Source organism: Ambystoma mexicanum, chromosome 1q, assembly GCF_040938575.1.
Source record: "Ambystoma mexicanum isolate Mex_15411 chromosome 1q, UKY_AmexF1_1, whole genome shotgun sequence".
Taxonomy (NCBI): Eukaryota; Metazoa; Chordata; class Amphibia; order Caudata; family Ambystomatidae; genus Ambystoma; species Ambystoma mexicanum.
In genome coordinates, this window is record NC_090922.1 from 1118377288 (window position 1) to 1118396196 (window position 18909).

Genomic DNA, 18909 nt, shown 5'->3' on the forward strand with positions numbered 1-18909 from the left:
TAGCGTTTTGTCCAGTTTACAGGATGGGTTTCTGAGCTAAGTTCATGCCTTGAGGACTACGGTAGGGCTCCAGTCCAAACATTCCTTTTCTCACCACACGTTCACAGTGAGCTTCACACAAGGAGCAGGGATCAGTGGGAATATGCATGTCTTGGGGGTGAGGTGTAGCCTAATTCCATCATGTTTTTAGTAATTGGCTGAGCTGCTGCTGAGTATGTCTGTAATAGATCATAGGTACTCAGTTAATTCTCTGTGCCAGCACTTGCTCATGCATAGGTTTGCTTCACTGCCATCTTTTGCGGCCTCACGTCCAAGATTTTTCATTATTTTGCTGATCAAAGTTGGTGAATCAATGTAAAATGAGATATGGGAAGGAATCAATCAATTTTGATTTATTTGTGAGTGTGAGTGGAACTACAGCCATTAAATGCGAAAAACAAAAATAATGACTGAAATAAGAAGTCAGTGTCATATGGCGTGTATTTTCAGGCGGGACATTTAAGGTCCTTTTACCAGTAATGGAGGTGAAAGGGTTCTATAAATCCTCCAGCAGTTGGAAAAAAAAATCAATTTGTAGTGACTCCCCAGTGTGTTCGCTTTTCTGCGAATTCTGGTGTGCTTTAAATGCATAATGTGTAAGCAACAGCATTACAGCCCACAAGCGAGGACTGGACTGACCATAGTATGCCTATAGAAAGAAGGTCCAGTACTGAGGGGCAACACGTAGCAGAAGGGGTATAATCCTGTAGGAACCTTTCCCCACTTCAGGGAATAATATTCAAGTTGAAACAGGGACAGACAAAGACAAACACTGCATTGTTTCTGCCTTGTGCCAATTCATTGCCTCTTGTGGATTACTCAACATTCCAGTATTTTAATTAATATAAATGGGACTTTGACAAAATAAGTACGTACCATGGATTGTAATTTTGTACTGTGTAACTAATAATTGCACAATGGATAATTTGTTTGATAACGGGAAACTAATCAGTCTTTAAAAAAGGTAATGTGTGGTAAAAAGGAAGCCATTAATAGAGACAAAATAATTTGAATATCTAATCTCGAACAATGATTTTCATGTTTAAGTTGCAAGGTTTCGCGCTTACACGCTTACAGTGCATGCTGTTTATTTTATTACTAAAAGGTGTTCCAGCACTTAAAAGACTGTCTGGAGACTTTGGAGCGAATTTATTTGTCGACGAAGGAGAAGCATCGAAGTTTGCAACTACGCAACTATGAGTCCGGTTCTCAGGCTATCGGTGTATTTGATCCCGACAGGTCAGATTCAGCTATACAGTAGATACAAAGTTCACTTTATGTTGTATCTCACCATAAGCATGAATTACGACAATGAAATAGTTGAACAACTGTAATTATTGTGAAAAATAATCTCCTCTTATTAAGATCTTGGCCCTAAATGCAGTAGGTGGTGCCATGGCATTTGTAGAGAAACAGGGCACAAAATAACAAGCCTTCATTTGTTTAATTGTGCTGGAAGCCCTGTTGTCAGAGACAGAGTGAGATGCACGAGTTGTGTATTTGTTTTTATGTGTGGGGTTTGTTAAGTTTAAATCTAGCTCACATATTTTGTGTATTTCCGTACTGCTTTAGGACTGAAGATATCTTTCTAAAAGAAGTGATGTACATAGGCTATGTCACAGAATGGCAGGGCATTTCCCTGGTTAGAGTGTATTTGCAACATATTATGGTTTAGAGGATAATATAAAAGGTGTTGAAGGGCATATTAGACACAGACAGTGAATGTGGAACGGTGATAAGTAAAATATACCTTGAGGGCCCAGTGCCAGAATCGAAATATTCAACAATTGACATACATACATTTGCGGGTGACATGATTGGGAGAGTTTGGCTGGGGGGGGGGCGGCATTTGGAGATGTGTGAAACAAACCCCTCACTGGCTTTGTTGAAAATAATGGAGACGAAACTTAGAACCTATGCAGGTGGGAGGGATACAGCATCCTCTAAATACCAAAGAGAGGTAGCATCAAAGGAAGCCCGATCTGTGTTTTAACTGTGGTCTGGGAGGATACCCAGTCAGATCCCATTCAAAGATACCAGGAACCAAACAGGGTTCTCAGTAAATCACAGAGTACTGATGAGCCCCAGTAAACAATATCCTTCTACCCAGCTCCCTCCTACACCCAAGGTTAACCATTCATATGTCAGAATTAGATTACTGCAAGAAAACCATGCACCTTTTGAAACCTCTTTGCTAATCAATTGCAGGGCCACAGGAACCTTTATGGACACTAGGGTTGCCATTGATCCATAAAAAATGTGTGGAACTTATTTACTCTATTGATCGTTCTACCTTAACCTCAGGCCCCATCACAGCCAAAACAAAGACCTTTCACATGACCTATGGGATGTTTCAACATAAAGAAATAGCTTTCTATGTAATCAACGCCCCTTATTTTTCAGTAATATTGGCTATGCCCTGGTTGGCTGAACACAATGATTCTTTGATTGGAGCAAAGGAGTTGTTAAATTTAGATCTCGTCGTTGTGCTGAGTTTTGCCACTTGAAAATTATGGTTACACCACCTCCACTCTGCACACATGAGGCCCAACTCCATCACTGATGTCACACCTGATGGCCGTGGCAGCAAACATTCAGCAGAATACAAAGACTTTAAATATGTATTTGATTCCAAAGGGTAGGAGGTGTTACCCCGCATAGACCGTATGACTGGAGGATCGATTTGGTTCCAAGAGCTAGAATCCCTTGCAGGAAGATGTATGCCCTCAATCCCAAAGAAACTAAAATCTTAGATGAGTACATTTGAAGAAAATCTATCTAAAGGATGTATTTGCCTTTGTCTTCACCTGCAGGAGCACTAATCCTTTTGATACCCAAAACGCACTGTACAGACTTAAGGCCTTGTATCGATTACCGGCAAATGAATGACACCACTATCAAAAATTGATACCAATTAAACCCAGACACCCATACTTATAGATCAAGTCCAAGGTGCACAAATATATACCAAACTCTACTTTCAAGGGACTTACAATTTAGTGTGCATTTATTGAGGACCGCATTTAGAACGAGGGGAGGACATTATACATTCCTTGTAATTTCCTTCTGAACTGTGCAATGCGTTTGAAACAGATATTTCTAATCGGGTAATGTGAGTGGTCATATCCCAGAAAAATCCAGATTCAAATGACTTGCATCCTGTGGCGTTTCCCTCCAGGGACCTCATGTCATTAGAGATGAACGATACGATATTTGACAAGGAGTTGTTGGCCTTCAATGATGCCCTTTTCAATTGGAGGCATTAAGTGGAAGGTGCACAGTTTCCGATTAGAGTAATAACTGATAATCTTAATTAAGGCTTTTTAAAACCCACCCGCAGTACTAACCAATGAGAGGGAAGATGGTTTTTGTATACTCAACATCCAGTAGGAAAAGGGTCTTCCTTTTGTAATGCATGAGAAAGTCGTATTCTCTTTAAGACCCCTGTAAATTAAGATTCTCCCATGAATCCAGTGAGGTACCACAGTTTCTGCAAGCTAAACAAAACCTTGAAGTAGACAGACTCCTGTATCATAAGAAATGATTGTGGGCTCCCAAAACTCTCAAACAAAGACAACTGCTGAAGTGGTGTCATGATAGTCCTTTGTCTGGGTACTATGGACAGAGAAAGACTCTGATCTCATACAATGTTATGCATGATGGGAAAACTACAGTTCAAGATAAGAAACAGTAATCAATGTGAGATGTGTCCTCAAGCCAAGAGTTTGACAATGGTCTGTGGCACTTCTTCACCCAAAACCAATACCTCTGAAACCATGGCATACCATAAGTATGAATATTGTCAAAGATCCTCCTAAATCTCTGGGGTGTAACACTATTTGGACCATAATTGATTCTTTTACCAATATGATCTATTTTGAGCTCTTTCAAGAATGACCCACTGCAGCAACTTTGGCACAAAAAGTCCTTAATACGGTGTTCCAGCATAGTTTACCAGACATTATCACGCCTTGGATACCAATTCATGTCAAGATTCTGTAGGACCACGAATCAACACTTGAGGGTGAATATACGTCTATCCATGGGATGTCAGCCCTAGTGTGATGGACAGCCCGAAAGACTCCACCAAAATCTCAAGCAATATTTTAAAAGCTATTGAAGTCAAAAAGGAAATTAATGAGCTGCCTTTTACTGCTTGCCAATTCACTCATAATTATTTCCCCTTACACACCGCAACTGAAGAATCTCCCTTTTTTGGGTGTAGCACGCAACATCCTAAGGTGTTACCTGTGGAACCGATGAGTACTACCAATGTACCCGCAGCAGATGGAACAATATAAAAGGAACAATTGTGTATAACAGAACACTTCCGTCAGAGTCAAGAGATGATGAAGAAATACGCAGATCGTCATAAATAAAAAGAACCCCATAATGCTATTGGCCAAAAGGTATAATTGTCTACAAAAAGCATCCTGATCCATGGTTCATCCGGCAAGTCTCTAGAATCCTAGACCTCCGTTGGCAAAATAAACAATTGTATTATCTTTTGTAATGGTAAGGATATCACCCCAAAGACAGAACATAGGGACCTGCATATCACTTACACACACCTTCAGTACTATGAGAATTTTACGACAAACACCTGCATAAACCTGAGCCCCTGAGGAGACCTAAGCAGGGACTAACTGTTATGAACGGGCATCCTAGAAAAAGCTGTATCACCAACAAGGTATATAATTCTAGTGTCCCAGTTGAGGTACAGGTATGGCAACTGAAACTCTGTACATGTTCTGATGCCTGGCACCTGTACCCAAAATGGCGCCTACAGGGAGGATAGTGTGGATATCCTGCTGGTCAGTTCTACCCCTAAGTATGAAATACTACCTAAGGCCGTTCTGAAGGGAGAGCACCTACGCATGGCCGCAGATTGTTTTCTTGGTAGGCCCAGCTCCAACAATTCTGACTTAGTCATATTTATTTTAAGCCCCAATATCTTTACTTGTTCTGCCAGTACTGCTATCAAGGCTGGGTTTGACGTTTCCGGTTCCACTAATGTCATCAGCATGTTGTCTGCATATGCAGCTGCCTTGTGTGTTTCGCTAACAAATGTGATACCTTTATGTTATTGTCCAATCTAATTGAAGCTATCAGTGGTTCTAAATAAATGGCATATAAGTGGGGGGATAAGAGGCACCCCTGTCTCGTGCCCCCTCTATTTGTAGGGTGTCAGATACGTATGTGCTAATGGAAAGTCTCATCAATGACTCTTTGTAATTTGCTTCCACTATCTGTATAAAATTTGGCCCAAAGCCTATATGCTTCATTACTTGGAACAGGTATGGGCATTCTACCCTATGAAAAGCCTTTTCTGCATCTAGGGATATCAGTACCACCGGGATCTGTTTGACTTCTACCTTCTCTATCAGATGAATGACCTTTCTTGTACTATCCCACGTTTGTCTTCCGGAAATGAAGCCTGACTGATCCTGACCAATCACTGATGGCAATACATTCTTTAATTGTAATACATTCATTAATCTATCTGCAAGGATCCCAGTGTATATTTTGGCGTCTATGTTGAGCAACGCTATGGGCCGATATGAGCAGCAACTTGTTAGGTCATTATTCCGTTTCCCGAAGACAACCCTTGCCTCTGACATGGAGCGTGTTATGCCCCTCATTTGCCGGAAAAAATTATATAATTTAGTGAGAAATGGTATGAGGTCCTTACTTAGTATTTTGAGGAGTGCAGGGAATCCATCTGGGCCCGGCACCTTGTTACTGGGGAGACATTTAATAATTGTCCCTACTTCTTCCTCTGTTATATCCTTTTCAAGAATGTCCCTGTCTTCTTGGGTCACCTTAGGCATCTGTAGCCTATCTAAATATAATTGTATGGTTTGTTGATCCGGTCTCTGAGGAGTAAAGCTGCGTATAAAAGGTTGAGAAGGAGTCTATAATGTATCTGGACTCTGTAGAGACTTTGCCGTCTGCCAACTTGATGCCGTCTATGATGCTTTTACTACTCTGTTGTTTTGGGAATCTCACAAGCATACTTTCTGCCTTATTTGCCCTAATATAATATCTCTGTTTTAGATTAAGTATTGATTTCTCTGCCCTACTTGTTCGCAATAGGTCTAATTGTCTCATGCTTTCCTTTACTCTTCTATAGTTTGCCTTATTCTTCTTTTCCACCAATTCTCTTTGGGCCTCTCTCAGTTCGGCCTCTAGATCCTTTTCTAACCTGTCCTTCTCTTTTGACCTTTGCGCATTGAGAGAGATTATTCCCCCCCTGAGCACTGCATTAAAAGCATCCCAGACTATGTCTAGACCATTGTGTGCCATTTATTTCAAAATAGGTTCTAGCTTTGCCCCTCTGTGTTTCCTGCGCTACTGTGTTGTGTAACACTTCCCTGGGCATTTTCCATGACCACACCTGGCTCCGCCTTGTCATCCCTCTTAACTGCACCCATATTGCAGCGTGGTCAGGCAGGGAGATCGGGTCTGTCCTTATCTCCATCAGTGCCCCAAGTACACCTGGAGTTCCCCATACGTAATCGATCCTGGTGAATGTGGGAGAAACATGTGTACCCTGCCTCGTCCCCTTTTTTTACTCTCCACAAATCTCTTAGTGCTAAGTCTGTGAACTTGTCTCTTAAGGTGCTGGACAGGCCATAACCCCTACTGGACCCTTGATTGCTCCTATCTTTTTCTGGGTCCCAGGCTAAATTGAAATCCCCTTTTTAGAGAACCTCCGCTTCCGCAAAGCCTTCCAGTTTCCCCAGGGCCTGATATAGAAATTCCTCTTGTCCCGTGTTGGGGGCATATAGAGTGCCAATCGTGAATACGCTTACAAAAGGATGGCGGACTCATGTTAAAAGTAATGGCTCAGAGTAATTTGCGTAATTTTTGGACGACAATTAATTCTGCTGAAACATCTCAGACTGCAATACAAGGCAGAGTCATACAGGAAAAACTATGGGTGGATCACTTTTTAAAACTCTATGGGGCAACAACGAATGTGAAGGTCTTTTCTACCACACTAGTACCATGGGAGCTAAATGTCTCGCTAGATGCAATACGAGAACTGATAAAATAATCATCAGCTTCCAGGGCTGTTGGCCCAAATGGTCTGATTAATCAGATCTTAAAGTCTGATCCAGATGTTTGGTCATGCTTGCTGGCTGCCCTATTTGAAAGCATAGTGGGCAGCAGACAACTCCATGAGTCATGGAGGAGGGCTGTTGTGATACCCGATGGTCGGTCAAAAGGGCGAAAAAAAAATCTCGAATAACAAAAATCTCGGGAAAAAAAAGGCCGAAAAAAAAAATATCGAATTTTTTTTAATTTTTAATATATGTATTTTTTGGGTCAGGTAAGTAAAAAAAGGGGTTAAAATAAAAAAAATAGAAAAAATGGGGGCTGGGGGGAACCCCCCTATTTCGAAAAAAAAAACGTCATAAAAAAAAATTCGATATTTTTTTTTTCGGACTTTTTTACAAGATTTTTTTTTTCGAGATTTATAAGTTCGGTATTATGACCATAAACCGTGATACCCATCTATAAAAAGGGGGACCGCTCACATCCTACCAACTACCGGCTCATCTCCCTTTTAGATGCGGATGGGAACATGTTTGCAAGTCTGGTCCTAAAGGAGCGGGAAGAGTGGGCACAATTAAAGGGGATCCTATCGAAACATCAGATATATTTTCGCAGCGGTCTTTCAACCACATTAAATAGTTTTGTTTTGGACACAGTTTGTAGTGGGTCTTTCCAAAAAGGTGGGCCACCAGCATATGGGGATTGGATCGACCTATCCCTAGCATTTGACACCATTAATAGAGAACATCTATGGGGGAAACTTCGGAGTTGGGGAGTACCTGAGAATCTATTAGCCCTATAGTGGAACTTCATAGGGATTCACAATTGCAAATAAGATTGGATAAAACTGGGAACTTGTCTAAATCTTTCAAAACAGAGCGGGGGGTGAGACAGGTTTGCATCGTTGCCCCCTTTCTCTTTAACCTTTACTTAACAGACTTAGTAAAATGGTTGAAAGAGTCCACGTTGGCTAGTCCAAAGATTAGGAAAGCGAGAATAAATTGGATTGCCTACGCAGACGATATTGTTCTTTTAGATTACACTCAGATCGGCCTCCAAAGAATGTTGAACGCCCTCGAAGTATACGCTAGGCAGAATGACTTAAGGAACAATCCTCTAAAATCGAAAATTCTTGTTTTCAAGAGACCACTTAAAACCATTAAGCATTTTTCCTGGAGTCTGGACAATCAAACGACTAGCAGACGAAAAATGCTTGTACGCAAGACACTGTTTCAGAGAAGTGACGGGCTCCGTCAAGAACAAAAACACTCTGGTTAGAGTTACCAGCACAATTACATATTTCATTTTTATACCAATAGGCTAAAAGCTAATTTGATTCCTTTGCTACATATAACAGTACCAAAAAGACAATCTGGTACAAAACAAGGGCTTATCTTCACACTAATACAATTAAAGGGTCTGGTGCTGTGCAAAACAATTCTCAACGTAAAACTCACACCACTCACACTTTTACTCTTCCATTCATTCTGGTTTCTACAACCTCATACATCCCAACATGTTTCTTTTCTTTGTAAACTGTTCAGATTATTACTTGGAAATTCCTCAGGGGCTCACTGTCTAAACAATGTGTAACAATGCAGTTAAATATAACAAGGCAACAACAAATTCACAATGCACTTATTCCACTTAAAATTAGTGATATTGCAGTCTTGGGTATTGATCCAATATTATGGTCTTCATTTGAACGGGATGCCGTACCTTCCCCTGAAACATAATAAACATTGGTGTAAGACTACCATATGTTGTGGAGTTTTATCTACATAGCACAAACAACCTAATGGGAGATTGATGGTGTATGCTAATTACAACGATTTTTAAAAAAAATTAAGTCAGGACTCTACTAGTTTCTGTCACCCGCTTGGAAGACAGACAAAGTTGGTCTCTGTTTTGCTGGCGACACTCACTTCTTAACAAAGCAGGCGTCTGTTTTTATTCTAAAATCGTATAAGAATTGTTCATCCTACAGTGTATGGCACACTTGCTTATTGTATCTAATCTTTCTAGAAGTAGGATATCAAGTCATTTATGGCATGCTAAATGGTTATCTTGGAGTCTTAGAACTCACCAGTCTACGTGAGCGTGCCTTTGTTGGTTGAGCAGAGCTGAACCATTTCTGGTGATACCAAATCACAGGCTGTCTGGTTGCTGCAATGACACTGGGCCTCATTACGAGCATGGAGGTAATGAAAAAAGGATGGCAGAATGGTATTACCGGTATCGATTACCGGTCTGGGCCATTATGAGCCGACAACCCGTTAATGCCGCCCCCACCCGTACCGTGCCCCTTCTTACCGGCATGCGTACATACACGCGCCCCTTTGCGGCGGCAATACCGGGATACCGCTAACAGGAGGACATCACAAGTCACGCGGGCATGCACTTACCAGCATCCCGAAGGCGATAAATATGGCCTGCACGATGGCGGTATTACAGGCATCGCGGACTACCCGTAAATAGCAACCTGCAGTGTAGCCAACTGCCACAGGTGCACACAATCACCACAGGTGGAGCCAATGAAACCTGTCCCAGCACAAAAGGAGCACACCCACACACCACACCCCTTTCAATACCAAAATGATCCCACTTGCTGTAGCAATCTGAGGGGCTGGAGGACATCCCTGCACTGCTACACCAGCAACAACAACAACAGGCAGCACAGAGGAGACGCAGGAGGAGAAGGTGGGTGAGACAGGCCCAGCAAGTCCTACCAGTGCAGCCAGTGGTACCACGTAATCAGCCACCAATACCTTGCATCAGAGCCAGTCCCTTCACCCTAACCCCCAAGCAGATCCACACCCTGTACTATTTGGACCAGGACACCATCACCGCCATAGTGGACATGATACACAACGACATCGTCAGCCTGATAGAAATCCGCACTGCCATCCCCCCTCTACTGAAGGTGGTGTCTGTGCTCCACTTCCTGGCCACAGGCACCTACCAGCACACAGTGGGCCAGCGGCATGGCATATCACAACCACTCTTTTCACACATGCTGACCCAAGTGCTGGATGCCCTCCTGAAGCATGCAGGCAACCACATATCCCTACCACGGACTGCCCAGGAGCTGGTTGACACTAAAGTCGGCTTACATGCACTGGCAGGCATGCCCAATTGCGTCGGTGCCCCCGACTGCACCCATGTAGAATTGGTGGTCCCTAATGCCATTGAGGTGGTGTACCGGAATCGTAAGCAATACCACTCCATCAATGTGCAGATGGTATGTGACTCCAGCAGGATGATCACACATTGTTGTGCCCGATATCCCGGATCCACACATGATTCCATGGTGCTGTGTAACTCCACGCTACCCTGCTACATGGAGCAACATGCTGGCCAACATGCCTGGCTGCTTGGTAAGTTGCCTGACAGGCCCATGGCAGTGCAGTGGGGGTATACCGGGGGGATGCATACTCCACCTGGTTAAGATTGGGGAGGCGCATACTCCACCTGGGTGAGATTGGGGGGATGCATACTCCATCTGGGTGAGATTGGGGGGGCGCATACTCCACCTGGGAGAGAATGGGTGGTGAGTGGGCAATGCACATACAGCGAAACATGGTAGCCCTGAACAGCTCAACCTGAACATGACACATCAATGCCATACATAAAACCAATGCTGCACAGCAATTACAATATGCCAGACGTACAAGCAGGCCACCATGGGAATGTCAAGCAATGGATGACTAAACATGATCCCACCTGTGGCAATGCCGCTATTGGGAATACATACAGAGTACCGCACATCACCAACATGGGTGTTTAAACGTTGTGTCCGCATCCACAGTACATCTGCATCAGCATGCAAGTGAATGCCCTGCATCATCTGGACGACCTGGGCATGTGGGGCATTCTCAAAGAAAGTGGCCTGCTTTGCCACAGTAGAGACCTAGCCCTTTGGTCTTTCTCCACCCTTGCTCGGCACTGGTTAGGGGATCCCGCACTCCCCCTATTTGCATTGATATGATAAGTCATTCATAATGCGCCTGTACACAAGTGTTTCTGGGCACAAGTTCCATTGGTTCTGTTGGAGTGTCAGAAGTGTCGGTCTTGGGTTTTTCATGGTTCTCAGCATGGTGTGGGTTTGCTGAGCCCTACAAAAATACAGGTCTCTACCTTTCACTTTTCTGCTCAGTAAGATACTGATCAAGGTGTAGCATCAGGCCAAACAAGACCGAAAAAGAGCTAGGACGCAAAAGGAATACTGATAAGGCATCTTTCTGCACAAACCACAATAAGACAGAGATGTCCTCTTGGATTCTGGCCAGGAACTTGAAGCCACCAATTGGTTAAATCAGTCCAATAACTGGCATAAATCCTTGTTTCCCTCCTTCAGGATTATGAATTCCAAATGTCAGGCCTGACTTAGGAACCAGGTATTAACAACCTGACCTACGGCTTGGGTAAGGGCCTTGAAATTGTTCAGGACCTTTGCCTAGTGCCCAGCCACTCCTCCAAATATGACAATAGGAAGGTTTCCTTTGTTGCTGAGTCCAGAAATGTGTCCGGCTTACACAAAAAGTGTAGTTTTCACTGATTCAAAAAGCAACAGTACTAGGGGTGATGATATCAGGAATTGGATTCCAGCACAATTGATCCAAACAGTTGCTGTGGCCCCTAATTCAGGTGTTTATCTGATAATGTGTGTTGATTTGCTTGATTAGGATCCAGACAGGCAGTTAATGCATATGCATCTGCCTGTAAAACCGTAACTGCCTGCGTGATGGCAGAAATAGGATCAACAGCAGAGTCCAGGAGGACTAGCCAGGCAAGGATTATGAACCTGTCAGGATGGTGATGGCTGGATGACAGCTCTCACAGACCCATCCAGTTATGTCCTATGGGTGCGGTATGAAGCCTGCATCTCCAAAGGAGAAAGTCCAAAACGTTGGGAGGAAGTTTGGGTTCCCAAAAGGTACCCAGCCCCAGATGTTTCCTAAAGATTAAACGAAAGCAAATACAGTGGTTCGAAAAATCAGAGATGGATCACCAACTCATAACCCGACATAAAGGCCTGAATATCTTGCAATATTTCTGGTAGTGCTGGAAACCTATGGAAGCTGAGTTACTGGGCAAGGTTAATGAGGTACCAGTAGACACCAAACGTATTGGCTTGCAAATGTGATGAAGAGAACCCGCCAGGGCGCGGATGGTGTCCCCGCCGCCATGAGGATTGTGAAAAAGTCCAGAGCAGTTCAGTGTATTTTTTCTGTACTTCAGTTTCGGTTTCCAGTCTTTCATGATGTCCCATTTCACAGTTTTTTATTTTTTTATTTTTATTTTTGTGTTTTGAATCCCAACTGTTTACATTACATAGATATAAAAAAAACAGAAGAGATTCTTTCACAAGTTCAAAAAAGATAATCAAAGTATGTAAAAACTGATATGTAAATAGTTTAAAAATGTAACTGTTGCTTTACATTTTTTACATGGTTAAAAAAAAATGCAATTTATATAAGAAGAGTAAAAACGCAGGAAGCAGGGAGAACAAAGAGAAGAAACCAAAAGAATACAGGCGAAAGGAAAGCAGAAAAACACAACAGAGAAAACATGCAGCTCAGATTATGCCATTTCAAACTACCCCAGATTGGGGGGGGTCTCCTCTCCCCGTGCTGCCTTTCCTAACTTCTCAAAGATTTTATATAGGAAATCGCACAGTGCTAGGATGAGGCTCTGTGCTTGTCTACCCATCAAACTGACCCACAGAGCTTCACACCCGTATGTTGTATCAAGCTATCTTAACCTTAGTTCCATTAAAGCATCACAGCCCATGACCAGATGTTTTGTGGTCGCTTTGAGCTCTGTAATGCACTTAGCCTTCAGCTTCAGTTTTCTGTACCCCCTTTCCAGATCCCCACTCTCTCTCGCATTTGATTTAATCAGAAACGTAGATATAATAGTCTCCTTCTTGGGCATGGGAAAATGAGCAGATATTTCGAAACCTGTTCCCTTTTGTACACCAGTTTTGAATATTCGCTATACAGGCTATACTTTGCCAATTCTTCTGATGTGTTCCCCCAGTCATGTTGAAACAACTTTCTCTTTACTTTAGCTTGGTTGATTATCAACTCCTCTCTTGAATAGCCAATTCCAGTTAGTATTTTGCTCATCTCAACCTTCAGTGTGTCTATTGTAATTCCCAAAGTACATAATTATGTTTCATCCCATTTTTCATATAGGGAATCCAAAGGAGGATTTAGCAATTTTTCATAGCTCGTTAATTTCCTCCATGTTGCCCTGGTGGCGAGTGATATTAACCCAAACTCATTTTGTATCACAGCGTTTGGTACTGAGTTTGCCAGCCTCAGGGTCCCTTTCCAGAGTTTACCTTGGATTATGTTTAGATATTTCCCTAGGTCATTTAGGTTGACGTCCACCCCGTACAATATCATCGGCTCCACCTGCATTAGGTAAAACCTTGTCTGGGGAGTCTGCGAAAAAGTGCATAACTGCACATATACAAGCCTCATCTTTGCGAGTAGTGGGCCAAATTTAGTGGTTAGATATTTAGTCCCTCTCCTGGTGTTTGTGTGTGACAGAGCCAGCATTTTTATCAGGGTAGCAGAAACTCTTGCTTGGTGGAGCTTTGCCCACAGTCGACCACGACTAACGGTATCAAAGGCGCTAGTCATGTCGATTGAGGCCATATATACAGTACCAATAGACTTTTTATTTTAACGCTGCTCTCATGTGGGCCAAGGTGAATGCATTAAGAGGGGTTCCCTTTCTGCTTGGAATCCTATTTGAGAGTCAGGTAAGAGATGGAGTTTGTTAATATCCCTTTTAAGGTCCCTTAGCATTAAGGTTCCAAAGATCTAACTTGTGGAGTCTAATGCAATTGGCCTAAACATTTGTGGGCTCAGTTTATCCACTTTCTTGTGGATTGGGACAATTAATGATAGTTTCCAGGTTTCTGGAATGTCTGCCTGAGAGAAGACATGTTGAAACAGGTTCCACAACGGGGTCGCCCATATCTCGGCATTCTCTTTAATGACCACTGGAGGGATGCTGTCTGGGCCTGGGGCCCTAGAGGCCTTTGCTCTTTGTATTGCCCAGATCACATCGCTCCGGTCCCATCGGCACTTGCTTCCTGTGTTGTCCCCCTTGCCACCGATATCTATTGATGGGCCGTTTTTTGGCGCTACATATTTTTCCATTAAAATGTTTTTCAGGTTTGTGCTGATATTTGACATTCTTCAGGGGAACTACTACTTTTTTTGTGACTCCTCCCATGATGGACCAGAATTTAGCTTTAATCTTTTTTAACTAGCGTCTCTACTTGATTTCTCCTGATCTTAGTCTCTCTTTTAATTATCTTTAATTATCTTTTATATTGTGCAATAATCTTTCTCTTTTCTTTATGATACAGTGTGTGCGGACAATGTGTATTCCTACAGTGCTCAATTAATCTTCTTTTATTTCTTTTAAGTTCCCTTATTCTGATGTCAGAGGGATTTTTGTGTGAGGTGCTTGAGTACCTTTTTCCTTTTAGGGATAGTTGTTCCAGGCACATTTTTTGCTTGTCATTATAGTTCCAAGCTGTGAGCTGTACTTGCCTGTACACCATTTGTGTGAATTCTCTGTAAACACCCTTATTATTCTTATGTTCCATCTAATGGTCGTTCCCCCTTTAGTTAACTCAGTGTACGCCAATGGAGGTTCCACATGGTGCTTTTTCATTTGCATAGGTATTTTATACTTAATAGGCAGATGAACGCTTCCCATCTCCACCCCCCAGGTTAGGTTATTTCCATTTATTTCTATGGTGGTAAAGATGTGATCAATCCATAAAGTTTGTTTTCCCCTCTTCCATGTGTAGAAGTCCATTTGCTCTTGTTCCCCCAGGATACACGGTCACAGTTCCCACTCTATCATAAAAGAATTCCAAAGGCCCCCGACTGTTCACTTATAGTTCTGATGTTTACTCCTTGGGGCATGTACGTTTCCCCTTTTGCCACCCACATGCTGCGTTAAAATCTCCAGCTACTAGTAGATTTGTGTTCCTTGTTTGTTCTAGCCATTTCTCAAAAAGTTTGGCTAACGCAGTCTGCAGCTTTCCAATGTGACTGTTAGACTGGTTTCCGTAAATGTTTACGATCAGGAGGTTTGGTGTTGGTGAGAGCCTTTCTATGTGAATAGCCAATATATCCAACGAGGATACCCCGATTTCATAATTTCTACAGTTCCATACTAGATCCACCGCCACTGCCAAACCCCCTTTTGGTCTGCCTTGGGCACCCCGAGTAGCATGTTTACAATATGTTCTGAATCCTGACAACTCAAAATCCTCCAATGCCATTGTTTCTTCTAAAATCACGATGTTTTCATATTTGAAGAGGTGGAGTTTATTAGCTTAAGGTATCCACAGATTTTCCATGATGTTATTTTCCCTTCGTCTGTTTCAAAGATGCTGCTGACTTTATTTGACCTTCCTAAACATTTCTATGGCACTTTCCAACCATGCCCATTCGTCCCCAGTGCCAGATAATCTTTGCACCCCCTCAATTGTGTCTGTTGGTCTTTGCAGACTCTGTATTGGTTGAAATGGGTTTATGAATGTGTCCACTTGGTCCTATGTCAGTAATTCCTCCAAGGTAAATCCCAATGTCTTTAGTGCTTCATGATTGCTCCAGATCAACTGTGCGATGAGGTTTGAGGCAAAGGTGCATACAGATCTTTCCAACCCCTTTTTAGGGAAGGTCACTCTCAGAATATCCTCTGAGCACAGTGCTCTTGGTTGTGGGACCACCTGGAAACCTTTTATAATATCCCCCCTATTCATGTTTTCTTTTTGTCTACCCTCCACCCCATCTCCGTACCTTGGAATATTTCGTTTGGCGGTTTTTTCCTCTGTGATACTGCCTCTCCTCCGTTCTTGTTTGGTTCTGCTCTCCCCCCCACCTGTTCCACTCGACTTTCCTGATGAACCTCTACCAATGTAGTTTTCACCCTCGCTACTAGTTCCATATATGTAGATGTCTCCTGTGGGGGTTGTTCCTCGATGGTAGTCTCCATAGCCGTTTTATGATCATCCTGGACTGGGTTAGGTTGGTCACTCTTATCCTTCTCTTGTGAGTCCAGGTAAGTAGTGATTTCGACTGTATTTTCTTTCTTCCCAGTCCCTTTTACTTTCCTTTATCTTCTGTTCCATCTTCATGGGACTTTCCGTTTGTGATATTACCCGTGTTGTTTTTAGCCAGCGAGAGAGCACCCACAAATTGTTATTTTTTTTTAAACATTTTTTTTTTATTGCCGTTAGGTGCTGGCAGATTCTTAGATTTTTTTTGCTTTTTCATTTTTTTTCTTTGTTCTGCTTAGCCCATCCTTCTTTTTCTTGATTGTCTGTCTCCAGTTCTTACCATAATTGTTGGGGTGTTTCTGGTGTCGACCTCTCTTGTTCCGCCCCTTCTGTGTTTTGTGCATTCAGCTGCTCACATATAGGCGATGGAGAGTCTGTGATTGTTCCAGCTCCCTCTGTTCAGATTCTCGCCAACCATTACTAGTTTCGATCCACAACGTGGGTTCCACGTGCATGCCTTGTGCTTCTTTGGAAATGTGGTGCATCTCCTCCCAGCCCGTAGGACATGGGGCCACCAGGTGTGCAGCCTGCTTTCTATCTGCCAACAGTTATTTAATTACTTGTTTCAGTAGATCTCATTTCCCTGGATTTCCTTGGACGGTTTCTTTGATGTTATCGTACAGACGTAACAGAGACTCCAACACTAAGTGCTAGGCAGATATAGATGCTGGGCCCAACGTGTCCATCTGTTGCATTATGTTGGAGCCTCTTCTCATCGTGATATTTTTGGGAGTAAAACAACTCTCACTGATCGGTTGCCTCTGCCCCTTTGTTGTTCTTGAATGCTCTCTTCCAGATGCTTGGAATGTGCTGTTGAAAGGGCTCGTAACTTGATCAGCCCCCCTCCCCAGCCCCTGAGATGGCAACCTGGAAAGGTTACTCCTTTTGGGCATCACACTGTGTGTGCGTTCCATAATCCCTTCCATGTCGCTATACAAGCGCACAAAGAAATGGTCCAGTATGGTCATGACGTTAGTGCTTGTTCCTTGTATCTGCCTTACAATGTTTGTCCTAGGTAAGGAACTCGTTATTTCATTTTGTCCTTCGCCTCTTGAATAATGGCATCCTCTGCTGCTTCCCTGTACCCCAACATTAGAGTTGTGTTTTGAAAGGTAAGATGGGCTTTGCTTGTCGGGTTTTGCATACTTCGAGGAGGCATTATTACATTTGTAGTTGACCTTCCCACTATTTCTGAATATAGCGGGATCCTTGATTTATAAAACTGAGTCCACCATTTGAGTATTTTGGTGCATCAGGTTTATTTGCCTCTCCTTGTGTTGCATCATCACTCCTGCTTGTGCATCCAACCTCATGTGGTCCAGGATTTCTTGATCTAGGATTTCCTGGTCCACATGGGGGTTAGTCGGGGGGTTAGTTGGTGTAGGTCTAGACCCTGCATGGTTGCCGGTGTCCCTCATCCCCCCTGCCTCCTCATCTGCTTTCAGGGCCACTTTTCCTTTTTCAGTAATTGCAAACCTGCCACTGCGCAGGGTAAGCTTCAGAGTTTCTCTCTTTGCTCTTTACTGCACACAGGTGCGCACAAGTGCTGTGCTTGTCCAGACAGACTAAATGGGAACAAACTCCTGCTCTAATCGGGCAATATGCTTAAGGACAACTCATGGTAGTGTTACGGATAGGGGCTGTAACCAACCAGCTCAAAGGCTGCCAAGAGCACACAGTCGCCGTCCCTGCCCACCCCCATGGTGTTAAGTGTTCACAACACACCTTGTCTTGCCACACTCAGAGCTTCACACATCCACCAGTGAGGGATTGATGATGCCACATACTGTTCTGTTCAGGACTGTTCTGGTCTCACAGAAAAAGTGTGGTGAAAAAAAAGAAGAAAGAAAATGATATAATAGGCGTGGTGCCTGCGTAGTACCTGCGTAGTACCTGCAGCTATTTTACACCTGCACTCTGCTCTGCCTCCACCAGCCGTTGCAGCATTTTCAGCGGGGGCTGGGAAGGTCTACTGTCCGCAGTAGTGTAGAGCTCTATTTAGGTCTTACCAACCGTTCAGGACGCCTCGCCCCAGCTCTGCTCTGGTCTGCTCACCACACCATAGCGCTGCACGTCTCGTCTCATATTCCGAACAGGTTTCGAGGAAGGGACCTCACACATACACGTATCACGTAGAATCGTCAAGCCACACTGAGTCTGCCGTTCCGACAATTCTCACTTCCATCAAATGTATTTCACTGTTCTAGTCCAACCATATCCAATCCGGAATGTAATGAAAGGATTCCTTGGTTCTTATTCCTAGAAGGGAGGAGGAGAATAATCGAACGGCTAGAGGGATACGTATCCCTTTTTGCGGTACAAAGGTACCGGGAAAAGGGAGGAGGCTGTGGCTGAAGGCAGAATCGAGGAGGCCGTGAAATAGATGAAAGAGGGAAATCAACCAGTTGCTAGAAGGGCTCAGTGCAGCGGAAGATCGAAGCACTCATGACGGGTTCCCCGGAAGGTCACGGCTGTATAGCAAGATTCAGAATTAAGTCTCAGAGCGAGACCAGGCAGCTTTTCTGGGTTTTGCAGAGGAGTACAGAAAAGGCGAAGAAAAGGACCTTAAAAACCACATTCTCGCTATGTTCAGTCCTCTGAATGTGGGGTAATGTAGTCCCAGTCGACTGTGAGAGAGCCGTCACTCTTGTTAGGAGTAAACCATGCAGTGGGCCCTTGGGTGAGGATGCAGTTGGCTTAATGACAAG

The 18909-nt window shown here is 43.4% G+C and overlaps 1 protein-coding gene across 1 annotated transcript in view; it reads left to right on the forward strand.

Moving 5' to 3' along the window:
- Positions 1-18909, forward strand: part of AKNAD1 (AKNA domain containing 1) — an 869453-nt gene that overhangs the window by 146852 nt on the left and 703692 nt on the right. Inside the window, exon 5 of the mRNA XM_069641860.1 lies at positions 1145-1278. Within this exon, the coding sequence (XP_069497961.1) occupies positions 1145-1278 (134 nt within the window). The remainder of the gene's footprint in view (positions 1-1144; positions 1279-18909) is intronic.